The sequence below is a fragment of the Camellia sinensis genome, chromosome 3, assembly GCF_055761805.1.
Source record: "Camellia sinensis isolate YWXY chromosome 3, ASM5576180v1, whole genome shotgun sequence".
Taxonomy (NCBI): Eukaryota; Viridiplantae; Streptophyta; class Magnoliopsida; order Ericales; family Theaceae; genus Camellia; species Camellia sinensis.
The window spans coordinates 74,017,575-74,037,995 of record NC_138963.1 but is presented as its reverse complement, the minus strand read 5'-3'; the positions used below and the strand labels follow the sequence as shown (position 1 = coordinate 74,037,995).

General features: G+C 34.6%; 1 protein-coding gene across 1 annotated transcript; it reads right to left on the bottom strand.

The window, feature by feature from the left end:
• Positions 1–6,652: 6,652 nt before the first annotated feature.
• LOC114260672 (protein FAR-RED IMPAIRED RESPONSE 1) lies at positions 6,653–16,380 on the bottom strand. Its single transcript, XM_082920076.1, has 3 exons — positions 16,233–16,380; positions 12,753–14,925; positions 6,653–7,051 (listed from the first exon to the last, which is right to left on the bottom strand). Exon 2 carries the CDS (start codon positions 14,901–14,903, stop codon positions 12,873–12,875), a length of 2,031 nt encoding a protein of 676 aa, XP_082776202.1. The 5' UTR covers positions 14,904–14,925; positions 16,233–16,380; the 3' UTR covers positions 6,653–7,051; positions 12,753–12,872.
• Between the last annotated feature and the right edge of the window lie 4,041 nt (positions 16,381–20,421).

Below are 20,421 nucleotides of genomic sequence, written 5' to 3'. Positions count from 1 at the left end.
TCACTTGGAAACCCATCTTCATTGTCTCCTTCTTCATCCTCTCCAAGCCACTCCTGCCGCCCCATCCTTCTCTCAACCATCTCCTATGACACCCTCTCCCCTTCCCTCCCATCTCATCATTCATGTCCCTCCTGCCACCCCAGATCTACATCACTGCATCTCAAACCACCGCCACTGCCTCTTTCCCTTTCCCGATCATTGCCACGGTCCTCCTCCAGTTAGGAACGATTTCGCAAGTTCTTGATAACCAACTATTGAATCTGCAGAACCTATGAAGACCACCCACTATTGGTTCTTCAGATTCATCAAATGATTCATCATCCTCATGCAATTTGCTGTTATATATACTATATATTGTGTATGTTTGTATGTATATATATACCAGTTTGTGTAAAATACAATTAAATTAAAATTAGGTGATTTAATTGAATTAATTTTGTTTTTAATTGAATTAATTAGGGTTTTTTTTTATTTAATTGATTTTTTTTATTTTGTTTTTAATTGAATTAATTAGGGTTAATTTTTTATTTAATTGATTTTTTTTTTCCTCATGGAAATTGTTTAATTTAGAAATTATATATATAATAAAATAGAAATAAAATAAAAGAATCAAAACTAAGGCAAAAGTCAAAGGGTATTAAGGTCATTTCGTATTTGCCATTAACAGAGTTAGAGTTGCAATATAATCCAAAACCATATGGGAGTATTGTGCTTATATTTGAACCATAAGAAAGTAAAGTGCTCCAGCGTTAAACCACAAGGTGTAAAGTAAATTTTGCCCTATATATAATATGCCAATCTAAAAGTACACAATTTCAAATCGAGAAAGTGTGTTCTTTTGTAGTAATAATAGAAAACAAGTTCAGCCAAAACCTGTTACACCAGGTAAAATGTAAAATTTTCTACTTCTCAACCCAGTGGACAAATAGTGAAGTCCATTCTAAGTTCCAAACACACATTATTAACATATCATTGCTCTAAAATGATATTTAAACCTTTGTGAAAGCAACCCAAATTTGCAGTTTGAATCTTCCTTTCTCCAAATTTAGTGTCATAAAAAACAAATGAAGTTATTGACTCCAATGACTCTAGAACCTTCAATTCATGGAAAAACTTCCATTACAAGCAGCAAGCTCAAGTACTTAGAATTTCATCCAGTATTGAAACGTTCAGCCCAGATAATCAAATTTCCAATAAAAAATGTATTCCTTACTCTCACATGTTCATGTAATGTTGCTAAGCAATAACACAGTACATGTCAGACACCAAAGACAAGTACCAAGAGAAAAAAAGACCAACTGATAAATACTAGATAACCAATCCGTACATAAACAGATCTAAACAAAATTAAATTTACCACAGGATAACATACTCAACCAGGTATGAAAACATGCAAAAGATCATGTTTCGTGTTAATCAGCAAAATAACTGCAAGTTAGATCACAGAAAGACCAAACAAAAAGCTATACATACATCCTCTCTCTTCTTGAAGTTGACACTGACATTCTTCCTCCATCCACTGAGCATGATCTGCAAGTTTCTTTTTGTAAGCACTAGTGACAAACTTGCCCTTGTCTGCAAAGAGGCGGTCATCTTTGCTTCTCTCTTTAGCAAGTTTTCTCTCATATATTACCTCATGTTCTCACTCACAATTTTTTGCTTTCTCAATCAGAGCTTGAATATACTTCAGCTGCAACAGAAAATCAAGGGCTGGTCAATTTTTATTTTTATTTTTTTCTTGATAATACTAAGGGAAGGTCAATAAAAAAATAAAGAAACTCACAGCTTGCTTCTTTTCCACACTTGCATGCACACTCATGTCAAAAAGGGAAAAAAATATATATATAGAGGTAGTCGGTACTAAATATCCTTAACACATAATGGACTATATCACCATCTATCTTACATCAGAGTGGTCACCCAAGAAGAAAAATATTAGAACGGTAATAAATACTCTTAACACATAATGGACAATATCACCATTTATCTCACATGAGAGTGATCACCCACTGGTCAGATTTGCTTTCCTGTTTAAGAAATTTTGATTAAATTGTAAGACAAGTGCAGTGAACACTCTCCTACTAATAGTGAGCCCAAAATTAATGTTCATTAGCACAAAAAGTTGGTTGGGGGGTTGGATTTAGTTGGGTTTTGTGGTTGACAAAGTAATAAGAACATGAGTTTTAAAGGTTTGTATTAGAGTCACAAATGGGTATGGGTTTTAGAATAAAAGCACAAGGTTTGGGGCCTGTTATAGGCACTATGAACAATAATTATGTTTTTGAAGCTCGTTTTGAAATTTCCCAATTGAAGGAAGATTATTTGGTGCCATTTCTATAATTTCTTCCACTTTAGTAGCTTCCTTCGCAATTTGGGCATCTTAAAAATATCAAGATCCAGTAGTTTTTTTGGTCTGCCAAGCTTGCTTGAATCTATAGAATCTGCAGAAGAGTTAGCTAATTGCAACCCTTCTACAAGGGTTGTTGCTTGTTGGATGCTATGCATGGGAGGAGGTTCATTAGATAACTCTCTTGGCTAAATTATAGAACTCAAACAACTGATATTGGCTCCAATACCAGCAATTGATTCTTTAGTTTTGTTGGTTATTAACATAAGGATCATTGGATGCTTTGGTTTCAACTCTAGCCTTCTTCAAGAACAACATGGGGAGCCTTCTCTCCTTCAATATAATATGGTCATCTTTCGCCTTAGGTAGATTTCGTACTTCATTTGTAAGTCGTAACTTTAATTGTGTAGGATTTTTTTTCTTCAACAACAATATTCAGCTTTAGTGTGACTTCTTGTGCATGCCCCACACAACAGAGTAGAGTGGCTGTTGTGTCGATTATAAACCTCAAACTAGCTCTAAATCCAGTGCATGTTTGGCGGGGGAGGGGGGTTCTTGCACAAATTTGCTTCGAGTTTTAGACACCTTAAATCTTTGCCCATACTCAGCAAACAATATTCTTCTATGTCTTGAATTAACAAATTGTTCTCATGAATTTTCATGATTATTTGAAACCATGTGCTTTTCACAAAGCTTAGATTTCATCTCTTACTATGTGCTTAATGATGGCAATTCCAATCTTCTTATATCTCCTACAATACCATACAAATTACCAACATATTTGTGCCAAACCTACAAGTTTCAACTCAACAAATCTCACTTTCCGATCATCCTTCCAATTTCCAATCATGCCAATCGAAATTCCTCAATCAAAGAAAGACAATTAAAGAACACTATATGACTATAAAGCATCAACACTTCAAAACAAGTGCCCTATCTGTGTCGGACACACAGACACTTCGGAGACATGTGGATACTTCGAGGACATGTGTGGGACACACCACATGGCGTGTCTCCTTATTTAATTAAGGGATAATTACCAAAAAAACAAAAAGCCTAGGGTTGAGTTTTGTAACAAAATAAACCCTATTTTAAATTTTGTCAATTTAACCCCAATCTTTTGATTTGCTTTCAATCTAAACCATTTGCCTATTTTTGTTAGAGTATTCTAGTTATTAAACTCAATGTAAGTATAAATAAAATATCTAAAATATCATTTTTCATTGAGTTTAATGACTTAAATACTAATTTTTCGATTGATTTTACTTAACGGAAATAGATAAATGGTTTATATTGAAAACCAATAAAAAGTTTGGGGTTTAAATTGATAAAATTAAAAACTTAAGGTTTAATTTGTCAAAATGGTCAAACCATGAAAACATATTTTATTGCCGTGTCCCTGTCCCCATTTTTTTGAAATCGCCATGTCCCATATCCGCATCCATGTCCGTATCTGTGTCTATGCTTCTTAGCTATACGATGACCACTTCCTTTAAAGTCTGAAACTTCTCTCTTATAGTGCATGAGATGTGGTCTCTTCTCCAAAATTCTCTAGCACAACCTACCATGAAATGTTGTAGTACAAAAGACCACCTACTTTATGAGAACATAGTGCCGAAAACTTAAGCTCTAATACCAAATTTCTGTAGGACAGTGCGTGTGGTATTTAAAGGATGAAATTTGTTGGCTTTTGTTGTTTAATTTAATAAATGGTGGGAAATTTAGGACTTCTAATAGTGTATGGAATGGTGTAGGGTTAGAGCTGAATCAAATTGGAAAAAGGGACCAAATCTGGAGGAGTCCTCAGCACTGAATAATACCCATGAACAATTCCGAGGGAGCTTTAAAAGCTCTGAATAAATTCTTTAAGCTGAACTCTATTGAATTAGAGACATTACATTAGCTTATACAGATTTTGGAAACTTCCTACACCAACTAGGATTAGGATTCCTAAATAGGAAACTAGACTTTTAACTTTTAAAACCAAATAAGACCAATAAATAAAAACCCCAAATACATAACTCAACCCATGGGTAGCCATGCTCAGAAATTCCTGAAATTACCAAAGTATCCCAAACTTACAAAGCACTAGAAAACATGTAAAAAACAAACAAGGTTTAAACACAACCTAAATAATTGTAAAATATGACTCATCTAAAAACTTAATTATACATGGTTCCAATTGATGCCCAGTAAGTGCAACTTGAAACCAAGCAATTTCCAACCTTTATTGCCACTTTAATTTTACTTTTTCTTGATCTTATGGCCTGCATCAAATTGGCTTGGTCAGCTGATAAGGTTTTAATTATAAAAGAAGGGAACCGGTACATATTCGAAAACTTGATTTCTCCAAGATTGATTTGATGGACATATAATTGATTAACAAATGGAACCCAATCTGGAACTTAACCTGCATTAAAAAAAAAAAATGCGAACACAGAGGATAAGTAGATCCTAGTATATTTGAACACTAAGTACTAGACTGTAAACATATAATAGTTTCTGCATGAACTTATTACCAACATAAAAAATAAATAAATAAATAAAATTTACACCCAAGAACGAAAAAAGAACTAAGAATGAAATTAACAAAGAGCAAATCATGAAGTAACACATGCAAGATATATAATTTTATATATTATATATATACATATATATATATATTAATATTTTAGTCAAAGTACATAATTTTTGAAGTCTAAAGGAGGAGAATAGGTAAAATTTTACATGTTTTTGTTTTATCTTTGAATTCTAAATTATTTTATTCAAACTTGTAATGTATTTTATGTGTATCAAAGTGTATCCGACGAATGTTGTGTCAGTGTCCAACACAGAGTCGGATACGACATGCTACCTTCTTAGAAGTGTTTGTGCTTCTTAAGCCTATAGATTTTGGGCGGGATACATGAAATATAGGAGTGCATTAAGAGTGTTGTGTGAATATAGGTCTTTTGTTAAGTTGAAGGGAAAAAAATGTAGGACTACTCTAAGACCTGCTATTCAATGTTGGGCGGTTAAGAAAACACATGCTAACAAAATGAGTGTATGGAAATGAGAATATTAAAATGGACGAACTGTGTTACAAGAATATATAATATAAAGAATGAAGCCATTAGGAAGAAGTTAGAACAGACATCAATTGAAGACAGGGTGGAGGACAAGTGCACCACTTGTTGCATCATCGTGAGGTTACCAAGAACTATGAAATTTATTTTCTCGATGTTTTAGGCCTGCTGGGTGATTCCTGCAACACATTTTGAAGTTTCTAACGTGTTGGGGTAGTGGTTATAGATAGAAGAGGAAAAGAAAATCTTGAGTGGCACCGTTATGTGTCATGTGGTTGCTTGTGAAGAGAAAAGAATAGATGAACATTTGAAGACACAGATTTGGGGATACATAGGCTCAATGTGTTTGTTGCATACTTTTCAACAACGGTGTAAAAGCTTTTTCTTTTCTAATCCTCTTTTGCTTGTAGATTTTATAGGAGAACTCAATTTTTTGTGTTGAGCCTTTCTGACTACTTATAGTTTTCGTACAGACTTTGCCCTTTTGTGGGTGTGTGTGTGTGTGAGAGAGAGGGAGAGAGAGAGAGAGGGAGAGAGAGATGGTATGGGCCATATGGCCATGTGCATCATAGACTAATTAACACTAAAGGTAGGAGTGATTTGATCCATATGCAGGGTGCTAAAGGAAATAGAGGAATGATTGCTTGGGTTAAAAGTGATAAAAAATGACATGTATATCTATCACAAGTATATCTATAACTTGACTGAAGATATGACTGAATAGACCCAACTAGAGGAAATGGATCCACGCAGCCAGCCTGAAATAATTGGGACAAATGCAGAGTGGAGACATCAAATTTGGAGTAGGTCTGTCATTGCAATGGTACTAAGGTTACACATAGGCATCAAATTTAATATGCCTCACATCAAATTTTATTATAACTTGACAAATTGTTACCAACTAAATAGAGTAGTGATTCATCATGTCATCTCCCGACTTTGGTTGGAAAAGAAAAAGATGAACTTAGGAAATAAAAAGGGAAAAAAAAAAATTGAATTAAGGTCTATTCATGCATTAACATAAAGTCACTTAATCCGATTATTAACTTCAGCATACTTTTTAAACCGATTATGATTTAATTATTCAAAATCGATTCCCAAGTTTGTGTGGTCTAAATTCCAAAATATAAACCAAATATTTAGTTTAACTTATGAGAAGTAAATTCACCCAAAAAACTTAAGAGAAGTACAAATGCAGTATGCTTATGAAATGTGCTTATAAGAAGCAAATAATGTAAGATTAGCTTTTTCTCCCGGCGAACATGCGCCAAAGGATGCACCACTTTCTCTTTCATTTCATCATATACTCCATCATAACCAAACATGGAAGGGTCCTCTTCCAAGGCTTTCTTATGCTGCTCCTCAATCTAGTCAAAGGAATAAAAAAAAAATATTCCATTTAGGGAGGAAAAAAAAAAGGAGAAATCAGACAGAAAATAGATATCTCTTTCTACACAGCTCACATCCTTGAGAGCCTTGTTCTTGCTGGCCTGGCGAGAAATCTCTTTCTTAACATCATCTTCATCCTCATCACAGAAACCAAGAGGAGGTGGGAGGGGAGGTCTTGCTGGCTGCTTCTTTTGCTGGGATGGCTGAACCCTAAGTTGCAAACCGTACTTCTTCATTTTACTTTATTACTCTGAAATAACGAAAATAAGATGTTAGAACATGATCACATGAACTTCAAATTTTTTTCATTTGTTTTTTGAAAAAACAATTTTTTGGCAAGTGGGAATGCAGAACTGCAGTAAATCTCTATATTTAGAAATGGTTAGTGACATTTTGGTTTGCACCAACAAAATTTCAACCCTCGATGTCATAATTCTAGCAAGACAAGTGTAAGGCATGATTGATCAGAATTATAGAACAGAAGATTTAAACTTTCATGCATATGGGAACAAAAATGCTAATTGATTGAATCTTATCGATATATTATGTATGGGAAATGCTAAGGATGTCTACCATATGCAAATTATGCCATTTGTGAGTTTGATTACCATAAATGGCATAAGTCAATATTATGGGAGTCGTAACTAAAAAAAAAAATTGTTATAATCAAACATCACATAAGGTATAAGTTATAACTAAACAACTCTTGAATCATAACCAAAATAATGTCATAACCATCATCACAATGTGTCATAACTAACAACACAGTTAGTCATAACCAAAGACATAAACGTCGTAACCAAAGGTGCATATGGTATACACTCAAAGGGAGTGTATACCATAGAATTTCCCATTATGTATAGAACATTGTATACTTGAAAACAGGAGCAGACCCAAGAATATATCTCAGGCTCAGGGGCTTTAAATATTTATCATAACAAAATTTACAATTAAAAATACATTTGAAGAAAATTAAATTTTAATGAGACTGCACACAAACATATCACAACTAAACCATTTTATAAATTAAGCAAATAGAATTATTGGTCAATCTCAAGTCTCAACCAAAATTTGTACAAAACAAGTATTAAAATAAATATTTTCTCTAAATAAATCAATGCTAACTATTCATTGTTTCATCTACATTAAGTAATAGTTAAAATTCTCAATTCACTAATTACACAGACCTATGTTTTATTTTATATTACAATTACTAACTAAATTGAATTTTGTTTAATTTTATCAAGAACAATACACTCAACTCAATGAAAATATCACAATGATTTTTATTTGACATAAAATATTCTTTAGTTTTTCAATATTTTTTGGGGCAAAAAAAGTTTTGTAGTAGTTTTTTTTTTTTTGTAAATAAAAATTTTATTCAAAAACAGCCAAGAGGGATGGAACCTTTGTACACCATGCATAAAAGGCTATAAACCCTCTCCAAAATAAAGCTCTCCAAAAAAGTCTACAAGGGAAACGCAACAAAAGGGAAATGTTGCGGTGCACACCCCTCAAAAAGTGTGTACCATATGCACCTTGAGAAGAAATAAAAATCTCCACAAGAACTATGTGGTCCCAACACTACCACGTGACGTAGTTATGGATTATTACCTATGTGGCAGTTGGCAAATCCTAATCAAACACTACAACAGTATTATATATGGAGTAGAACTCATCATGAAATGAGATTGCATTTACATAAAAGTCCTAAACAACCGGAGATTGTTTAAAAAAAGACTCCTGGAGCACTCAGACTACTTGTTAGGTAAGGCACTAGATTATTATAAATAAACCATACCCCATGGGTTGAGGTACGCTATTATTTTCTATCAAATTTGTCCATTAAATATTTTTATAATATTGGAGGACTAACTTGGGTGACGGAGTACCCCCGGCTGTTCAACAGCGGGGGGTGTTTTATCTTGTAGATGGTGAACATGTGGCGGTTCCGATTACCTTCTTCATTGGATTTCATCATCATCATCAAGTCTAGAATTTTTCATGTCCATACACACCCTGTGATGTTTTTTTGTAGTTTATGTTGCGTACTTTTGTGGTAAATGTTACATAATTTTTTAGGGTGCATATGGTACACACCTCAAAAGTGTGTACCATAACATTTCTCTTGACAAAAATGTAAACATAAGTTCCAATCTGTGTAACAAAAATACTTCATCCACACAAAAACACCCTCGACTCCCTTGAATGAGCTGGCACAATTTGAACCCAAATCCAAACCACGCTCCTCTCTTTCCTCTCAAATGGTAAACAAATGATGGGTCTCTCTCTCTCTCTCTCTCTCTCTCTCTCTCTCAAGACTGCTGACACATATGCTCCTCACCCTCCTCTCGTCTTCGGCAGCGATCGAACCCTCCTCTCCTCTTCGTCGACGATCTCAAGTAACCCCCGACATCGCATATTTCAATCTCACATTGAAGCTTTTTGCATTTGTTCATTCTGGTTTTGTGAGGTGGAGCATACACTTGAATTACTTCAAATCTATGTAATTGAAACTAGGGTTTTGAATTAGGCTTCAATTTCTGTTTGAGAATCATAACTATTACTTCCTAATTTCTAACATTCATTCTATTAGGGTTTTAAATATATAAAAAAAATTGGGGCTTTTCAATTTATAAATTAAAAATTGGTGATTATTGAACATGAAAAATTTTAGGTCATAGATAGTTTTGGTTAAAAATTGGGGATTGTTGATTGCATCCATATCTTCTGGTTTCATAATCTCTGAAGGAAGAGTGCAAAGTTGGTTAATAGACAGAGCACCTCAGGTTCAGCCATTTTCTTGTTTTGAGTGTTTGTTTGCAGTACTAGGCTTTGTGTTTGAACGGATAAAATGGTGAGCTGAACTGAGTTTTAAAACTGAGAATTCGCAATGCTCCAAGTGATTTGTGGCAATGGAAGAGTATATGAGTACATGCATATGCTTACTATAAAATCTTTTTTTTTTTTTTTTAATATTTGAAAACAATTATTAGGCAAATTGCTTTTGCTTATTTCTTTGATGGCAACCTATGAAGCATAAACACGAACACGGATACAGGACACGGTGATTTCAAAAAAATTGAGACACGGACACAATAGAAGACGCAGCAAATTTTTTTAAAAAAATATATATATACATGTATTTGCAATGTAGATTAATATTATGTTACCAAACTCTTCTTCTGCCACTACTTTCTCAAATTCAACACATATTTCCTATAAATTATAACCATTATAACCATTATAAATTAATTTTATTTATGAAAATCCAAAAAGAATAAAATTTATTCTACAATATATAAATATATAAAGAAAAAATAAATAAATAAAAATAAACAATATATATTTATTTATTATATAGAAATAGAGTATAATCAACAAAAAAAAATAAAGAAATAAAGAAGAGAGAGAGTCAGACATAGAGTATAATCAGAAAATAAAATAAAATAAAATAAAAAGAGACAGATCCTAGAGTATAATAAAATAAATAAATAAATAGAAGAGAGATGAGTCCCAAAAGAAGACTACAGAGAGAGACAGAGAGAGGGTAGAGCAATAATCAGAAGAAAAAAAAATAAAGAAAGAAAGAACGAGAGATGAGAAGACGAGAGACATAGAGAGAGAAGGGAGACTGACGAGAGGTGAGAAGACGAGAGGTAGAGAAGAGAGAGAGAGAGAGAGAGAAGAGGTGAGATGCCCAAAGACGAGAGACTTACCACGATGGAGATCGATTGAGATTGAGCTCAATGGAGATGGAGATCGACTTCGGACTTCGCTAGATGAACAGGTTCAATTTTCCCCTCTGTTTTTTTTCTTCTGATTTTGAAATTAGGTCTCTCCTCCTCGTCGTGTCCCCGAAGTGTCCCACACCAAAAAAATAAAGAAAAGGCATGTGTCCCCGTGTCCGACACCGCTACGACGTCGATTTTGAAGTGTCTAGACTTCATATATAGGACTCTTTCCAAGAAGTAACCAAACACCATTATCTAGGATCTTTCTTGATTGAAAAATTGAGCAAATATAAGCAATTTGGGCACCAAATGTCGATCAGAAAACAGAACTAATTTTTTTCTTGCTTCTTGCAAGGAAAAAGCTCCAAACCACATCCCTAGCTTTGTGGTCACTTCAGCTATTAAAAACTAATTTGGGCACACATCCTCTGAACAATCTGTTCTGGTCCAACAAATCAATTGATAAGCTTTTGGAACATGAATAACTACTTGAGAATATCAGGAACTCCATTTAATTTGAATTAAGTAGTTAGAAACAGAGCTCTTCACAAAATAAGTAACCGTGTATATTAAACTACACGAGGCTCTCCTAAATCCAACGCGCCAAGACATTAAACTATATTGGGATTATAGCCTGATCTTGTGAGTGTAAAATTAGACAGATCTTGACATTGCTCTTCTCACTTGTTCTAGCATCTTGGGTTGGTTTTGTTTCTGTTAGTGAGATTTATTATTTACATATGTAGATGTCAACTTCAAGTGTTAACAGTAGTAGCTCAGATCAGTTGACATATTGTAACAAGAATTGTGATAAATGTCGTAAAAGAGCAACTATTCGGGTTTCTCAAACTGATCGAAACAAAAACAACTTATTTTACTCTTGTGATGCTTGTTGTTTCATTGCATGGTGTGTGCCTACAAATTCACAAAGCAAAGGAGATGGAATTGCAAGACAGTTACAAGAAGAAGTGCAAATGGACAATATGGAAACTATTGGTGAACAACATCAACTTGTGATGATGAACCTGCACAAACTGGAAACAGACATTACGTTAATGAAATATGGGTTCTTCCTCTTGATTGTAATTGGTTTAGGGTTACTTATGAAAATGTATAATGTATTTGCAAGTTAGGATTGCTAATTAAGATGGAAGTTGATGAATATGTCTTGCTTGTATAACTATGTTGTAGCATGGATCATGTTTCAACTATATGTTTTGCAATAGTTTTTGCTTAAGTTGATGGGTTTTATCACCAGGTGTCATATTCAGTTGGATAAAATTGTTAGTCATATTTCATCTTTTTATTGTCCTAGGTTTCACTAGAGAGAAAATCATGTGACCTATTTTTTTAATATTTTCTTTTGTTTTGTTATATACTTCATTTCAAATTATAGGTGGTGGCCAGGGTTCTTTCTAATTTGTTTTGATGTCTATCCAGCTTGAATGAACGCAAGACTAAACAAATACTACACCTTTTTTGAATTTTGAACCTTCAACTATACTACAAAACGAAACTGCATTTTTTCCTCTTTCCTTTTATTTCCTTTCTTTCCTTTTTTTGGTGTTATCCAAACTCTACCAAAATTGTTTACTGAACTGAAGGATCCAATATGGTTTCTTTTCTTGGTCTTGTTCCATTAGGTTCTCAGTGTGGTGAGTTATTTTTGAGAAAAAAACAAATTTTAAATCAAGTAATGCTGAAAGATTAAGCATGCAGCGAGTAGGAGCATTCATTCTCATGTAATAAGCAACCATATACAAAGAAGACAAGGATTTATTTGGTCATGACACATACTGGCCTTATATAGAACCAAAACCAGAGATATACAAAAGCTCCAAAAGCCAAACATCGATATACTACTTGTCAGTACAAACAACCATAACTCAGATTGTTGAATAATAAAAGCACAATAACAAACCCATCTCAAATAGACCCAACAGAACATATATGTTTCAGACAAATCCGAAGATCATCAAGACACCTCAAGCAGCACAAATCACAAACCCAAATTATTACAAAAACATGACTCATTTGGATCCAAAAAAACATCCAAGCCAAATCATCCAAGCCAAAATTATACTAACCAAATCAAATCATCCAAGCCAAAGTATACAAACCAAAGTATACAAGCCAACTATAGTAACACAAATTGATCAATTATTCAACTTCATGAAATGCTTAGATTTACACAGAAAAAAGAAAAAGAATATTTACCTCTGCTTTTGTATGCTTTTTATTCTTTGCCTTCAACCGATTCACTATTTGATCCACTTTGCTAACCTTTCATTTGGTACATGGACAACCTCTTTGGCAAGCAACCAAAGAACTAAGCACCTAGCTAGACATGCTTGTTTTTGTAGTACAACCGCCAATCGGACTTTTTGGGGAAGTATCAAAAGGTGGTACATTACTAGTAGAAGGTGATACATTACTCCCACAACCTGATTCATCTTTTCTCACTCTAGCCTTTATTTCCGCCAACCCAAGTTCAATAACTTTCTGTTTACCTTCATCGTTGGAAGCAAGTTCTACAATTTCATTCAATAACTTCTGCATCTTATCATGAAACTTTGCATTGAAACCAACCCCAAAGTTAGTGTATGTGGTTCTAACAAATGTGTACCCTCTTTCCAAATCCTTTCTCCATCTTGGCATAATGTATTTATCTGGAACCTCATTTATGCACCTTGCAATAAGCACACAAAGTGAGTGGCCACACATAATGCCCCTAAACTCAAACAACCGACACATACATTGGACCTCACATTCAGTTGAATTATAATAGACAACAAACTCCATGGGCTTCAACTTCTCATCAACTACAACAAATTCCTTGACATGATACGTAGAAATTGATCCCTCCTCTTTGACAAGAAGGGGATTACAGTAAATTAGTCGCTTCAATTCTCCTTGAAATTCTTTAAATTTTGCATTAGTGTAGGTTGCCCGAAATTGTTTCTCGAAACCATATATCGTGAGGCAATCATACAATTTGTGTCGAGATTTAAAGTCAGCTTTCTTCTCTTTCTCTACCTTACTTCTCAAAGCATTGTCATACAGCTCAACAAATTGCTTTAAAGTAGTCTTTGAGTTCACATATCCATCAAAAAATGCACTCATACTCTCATTTCGTTGTGCAATTGACATGCCAGCCCAAAAAATGTCTTTAACATAGACAGGAACCCACCGATGTCGCTCACCATATAATGCCCCCAACCACTCATTATCATAAAGATTGAACTTTGAAATCATCGCTTGCCATTCTTTATCAAATTCAGCTTTTGTAAAAGAGTCATAAACTGCATTTTCCAAAGCTAACTTTATGTGTTCATATTGGGAATATCCTCTCAATTTCTCCGGAATTTTCTTCATTATATGCCATAAGCACCATCGATGTTGAGCCTTTGGAAAGACAATCTCTATGGCATTTTGCATAGCTCTGCACTGGTCAGTTATTATAGCTTTTGGAGGAGCGTCTGACATACAACTTAACCATGATCTAAATAGCCAAACAAATGTTTCAGTGCTCTCATTACATAACAACCCACAACCAAGCAAAATTAATTGTCCATGGTGATTAACTCCTATAAACGGAGCAAACGGCATGTCATATTTGTTCGTGAGATAGGTTGTATCGAATGAAACAACATCCCCAAATGCTTCATAAGTCGCCCTACTCCTTGCATCCGCCCAAAACAAGTTTCGAATGCGACAATCTTCATCAAAGTCAATCACATAATAGAAGTTCGAATTTTGTTGTTGCATCCTCTGAAAATAATCTCGAAGTGATTCGCCATCTCCTACCCCAAGCCTTAATTTTCTAGCACTCTCAATGTGATTCCTTGCATCTCGCTCATCAAATGTTAATGCCTCATATCCCCCTGCTTCAACAACTATAGAATGCAAATTCTCAGCCACTCCAATCCCTACTTCATCGTTAATTTCTAGTCTTCTCTTCGCAAGAGTAAGAAATCTCTTATTCATTGCAAAATGTCGTGAGTCAGTTGGAGTCAAGTCATGGGTATGCTCAAGCATAACTGTTGTTAACATATATCTTCCATCCTTTCGTAAACTTGCTCGTACCCTTGCTTTGCAATCAATTTTTGTTGACAAAGATGGCTTTAAAGAGTTTACTTCTGATTTTTTTGTTCTCTTTCTCGTCCGAGTACATTCAATTCCAAAGTATTTTACTTCCCCATCATCTCCAACATTTTGTGTTCTATAAGCTATAGCAAATCCAACGTGTTTCGCATATTTTGCATAAAAATCGTACACTTCTTGCTTTGAGCTAAAACACATTCCCTTCTGAGGTTCTTCAACTTCTTCACTCTCATTTAATGAAGGATTGTTTGAATCAATGTCCATTGTTGCTCTTTCAAGCTTGAAACTAAAACATAAACAAGAAATTCAAATGAATAAAAATGTAGACTACTTATAATGGAGGCTGCACTATTCTGTTAACGATTTTATTCATAATTTGCACCAGGTTAGATTATGCAGTAGTGGAGGTGGCTGACTTAGTGCTGGTTCTGTTTGCGGGTATTGAAGGCATAAAAGACAAGCCAATGGATAGTAACAAGAAAGATGGTAGGCAGCCATTTCAAAACAACTAACAGCAATTTGTTTAGGTTGAACTTGAACTTATGTTTTGGAAAATGACTTGTCCATGAGCCTCGACTTGAAGCATGTGGTCTTAGGCATTATAACTGGAGATGTGCCCATGTTCTTGTGTTGGACAATTTGAGACAACAAAAAGATGAAGCAGATTTGAATAATTATGCCTCGTTTGGCAAGTTAACATTTTAGTCAAAAAGTTATTAAAAAAGTCAAAAAGCCTATAACCTATACCAAAAAGTCAAAGATTCTCTTTTCTCTCTACTTTTTATACATCTTTTCGTAAAAAACTAAAAAGTCACCCCAAACATTCTAGTTTTTTTTACCTCATATTTTAACCAAAAAGCCAAAAATTTACTAAAATAGCTAATTCCCAAAAGAGGCCTAAGACCTCACCTAAACAAACTAACTGTAACAAATTGTTATCAAACATGAATAATATACAGAGGAATTTCTATCATTTGTTATGGTTGTTGATATCTTTCTTGGATACCAAAAAAATAAAAATAAATAAGGGACAAATACAGAAGGGGAAAAAATAAAAAATAGGGCTTGAGGCATGTAACAAAATAAACCCTCAGTTATTTAATTTTATCAATTTAAATCCCAAGCTTTTTATTTGCTTTCAATCTAAACCATTCACTTCTTTTGTTTAGTAAAATCACCAGAGCAAATAGTTTAAACAAATCAAAAGTCTGGGATTTAAAGTGACAAAATTAAAAACTCGGGTTTAATTTGTCAAAAGGGTCAAACCCTACTTCTTGTTAATTTATAGAGGAATTCTGTATATTTCACAAGAAATAAAACTGCTTCAAGCAGAAAGGAACTATTAAACAAACTGCTTGAATTCTGTATGTTAAAAAAACTGTTTAAACAAGATATAAAAATATACAGAGGAATTCCCATTTCATTCTATATCAATATAAATTGCAAAAACTCCCAACTTTAAAACCAATCAAACATGAATTTCAGCAATATAGGCTCAAATCATACCCACATTGAAAAACAAGAGACGAAATGGGAAATGGAAAGTAGGGATACATTGAGAGAGAGAGAGAGAGAGAGAGAGAAAACACATACCGTCGGAGAGGGAGAAACGCCGGACTGCGATAGACGTTCGCGAGCGAGAGATTGCTAAGAGAGAGGTCTCCGTTTGAGTTTTGGGTTTCGGAATGTAAAGACTTGGGTGGACATAAATTTGGGGATGTAGCGGTATTGTTTAAAACGATTGTACATTTTATTGTAAAAGTAGATAGTTTGACTTGATAACTATTTCGTTTTTAATTTAAAAAATTGATTTAAAAATTTGTTTGGAAATTTTTTAATTTATAAGGCGCCGTTTAGTAACACTTACGTTTTCAGTTTTCTGTTTATATTTATAAAAATTTTAAAAACTCAAATAAAAACTTGTTTGGTAAAATTTTTGATTTATAAATCAGTGGTGTCAGTTTATAAATTTGGCCAAAAAATGAAAACACAAAAAATGTGTTTCCGTTTTGAATTTTCAGTTTTTTTTTTTTTACCACCCAACACTAGCCACCACCCGCCACCATTTTCTACTACCATCTTCCGCCACCACCACTCACCAGCCACCTACCACCACCACCCGCCACCACTACCTGCCAGCAACCCACCTGCCATCTACCAGCCACCACCCACCACCTGCCACTACCATCCACTGCCCGCCACCACCACCACCACCACCACCCGCCACCTACTTGCCACCACTACTCGCCACCCACCTGCCACTACCAGCCATCCACCCACCACCCACCACCCACTACCACCATCACCCACCACCCACTTGCCACCACCACCACCACCACCACCCACTCGCTACCACCTACCACCCGCCACCGTCACCCATCCACCCACCACCCCCACTACCCGCCATCCGCCACCCACCTGCCACCACTACCCACCACCCACCCGCCACCACTCACCACCCACCATCCCTCACCCACCACCCGCCACCACCATCACCCACTCGCTAGCACCTGCCACCGTCACCTACCCACCCACCCACCACCACCCGCCATCTGCCACCCACCACCACCACCACCACCACCACTACCCACTCGCTACCACCCACCACCCGCCACCGTCACCCACCCACCCACCACCGCCACCCACCCGCCACCACCAGCTACCCACCATCCACTGTCACCACTTTCTACCATCGCCTTCCGCCACCACTTGTCATTTTTCACTATTTTTTATATTTTTAAATTTTTTTAAACATTTTGTCAATTACCAAACGCGTTTGTAGTTTATGTTTTTCTAAAAATAAACAAAAAATAAACAAAAATTAATTTATAAAATTTTTGTAAATATAAACTGAAAACGTAAACGTTACCAAACACACTCTAAATGGTTGTCTCAGTTTATAAATTTAAAAAAAATATATAAACTCAAAAAATGAGTTGATTTTTAAATAAAAATTTAAAAATTTGACTAATAATTTTTTTTTCAATTATTTTTTAATTAATTGTTTTCAATTATAATGTATATAATTTTATTGTCATAAATAATAAAAAATAAATATAAATATTTTAAGCCTAAACAAATATATTTTTTAGTTTATGTTTTGAAAAATTTTCAAATATTTTGTTCAAATCAAACGCACTTACAATTTATATTTTTCTAAAAATAAACAAAAATCAGTTTATAATTTTTTTGTAAACATAAACCAAAAACGTAAATGTAATAACCTTGTCCCATGTTATGTTAATTAATCGTAATTATGATTGTAGTTATGTGTTTAATATGATTTTGAGTGCCACTTATATGATTATGTGTGTGTGTTTGAATTTCTATCTATTCACCGTGGGAAAATCTGTTTGATTTTCTACTACAGAATTTAAATAGAAGGTTGTAGAGGCATCAGAAAGTGAAATTGGCTACGCCAAAGCCTATATAAATGAGCTAAGTATGCTTAAGTTCATATTTTTGAGCTCAAATCAAATTCTACACTCTAGAGAGAGGGTGAACCGAATTTAGAGAGAGAAAGGAGCCATTCTTGAAGATTTGCAAGAGAACTCAAGTTTTGGAAGGCTAGGCTCTAGAACTAGCTAAAATTGTAAAGGTTGAAGCTCCTAGGTGAGTAATTGAGCATAACTTCATAAGTTTGAGTTTGTAATTTTGTGACTTCAAAGTTAAATAGTAATCAAAAACAATAATTAAGTTGAATTTGATGAATTTAAAGTCATTATAAACATGCATGTAAAAGATTGCCATGAATTTGTGTATTTGAACATGAAACATATGATCCATGTTGAATTTTGATTAAGATTCATGCTTTTGATCATCTTTTGCATCACTTAAGTTGAGAATGGAAGATATATTCCACATGCAAGCACAATTCATGGAAGTATAAGTTTTGGTTGCATGAATTTGAAGTATTGGAAATAAGTCTGGTATAAATTGAGTATGCATGTAATTAATTCATAGGAATTGAGCTTCATAATGTTGTAATTTTAGTATTCGTATCATGTTAAAAGATGTACAAGTGAATTATGGGTCATAACATGCAAGCTATTTCAATTGGAATGCAAATTTGAAGCTCAAACAGTTTGCTGGAAATTCCAGAATTCGACCTCTACACTCAAGCGAAAGAGTTACCGCTCGAGCAGAGAATGCAAGCAACCAGAAGTTTTGCAGACAGAGATGTCCGCTCGAGTGAGATGAGTTGAGCTCGAACGGCTACTCACATGTTTTGACTCCTAGCTCGAGCGATCAGGGTCACACTCGAGCGTAAAAATGGGGTAACCAGTACTTTTGCAGATCCAAGGGGTCCACTCGAGCCGCAAAACTTGCGCTCGAGCGGGGCTTCTTATTCCAGAATTTTTGAAAGTTCTTTTATGTTTCATTTTTCGTTCTCTTTCATTTCTAAACACTCTTAAGCATACATTGAACATTCTAAATGAACTAAAGAGATAAGAAAGATGCCTAAAAGAAATAAACAAATTAAAAACGGATCGAATCGCTTGTGACCCAATGTATTATGAATCGTGTAGGGTTGAGCGCAAGGGCAAATCCACCGGCAAAACACTGTGAGTAATATCTAATAAGAATGTATTGAAGTATGCTACTTCCAAATGCTCACTTATGCATGAGTTCTACAGAGTTATTAAATTGAATTGGTTATTTGTCATACAAATGATTGGGCCAAAGCCCGTTTGATAGAAATGATTGGGCCAAAGGCTGTTTGACATGAATGATTGGGCCAAAGGCTGTTCGATAGAAATGATTGGGGGCAAAGGCCGATTGATAAAAATGATTGGGCCAAAGGCCATTTGACATGAATGATTGAGCCAAAGGTTGTTTGATAGAAATGATTGGGCCAAAAGGTCATTTAACACAAATGATTGGACTAAAGGCCGTTTGATATGAGCAAATTGGGCCTAAGACCATATGATAAGAATGAATTAGGCCCTAGACCGTTTGATAAATTTGGGCCTAAGGCCGTTGATGTATCAGATAAAAACATGAATGGGCCTAAGTCCGTTTGATATGTTTATTAACGAATTTTCATTCATGTAACTTTCTTATTTGATATTATTCACTAGGCTTTCGCCCACTCTCATTCATGTGTATGTAAGTGAGCAAAGAGTCGTCCTAACCCAGCCTTGATGAAGATTATGAGAGGAAGTCAAGTTTTTGAGGAGTCGGCCCGAATGTCTCACGCACGAGACTTTGTTTTTGTCATTTTGTTCTTTGGTTACTCTTTTGCTATTTTAGTGAAGCATTGGATCACCTATGTACATAAGTTTTTATTTGGCTGATTGCGTAGCTGAAAGTTCCTAGATGTATAAGATGATAATTTCGTATATATGTGTGAGTCATTATGAAATGCTTTTGGAATGATTTTACTATGCCACGTAAGCAACGCTCATTGGACAAATTTTATTTTTTATAAATCTGCTTCTGTTTTGGCCCCCTTTAATATGTCTGAATATGTTTGAGACCATAAATAATCTCATGGTTATTGGTCGGTTATAACCTTAATCCTTAGGGGCGAGATTAGGCCATGACAATAAACGTTACCAAATGCTACCTAAGGAATATACCATCAATTCATTCAAGATTTTAGTGAAAAAAGTTATATATCCTTAAAAAAAAAAAAACTAAGAATAAAATTTGGTAAATTCCTCTTCTTTTTTTTTTTTGTTGATTTTATTTAATCTTTGGTTAACTCTTATTTTTAAAAAAATTAAAAACTTTATAGTTTTAGATTCAAATCTATTAAACCAACTAGAAAAGTAAAAAT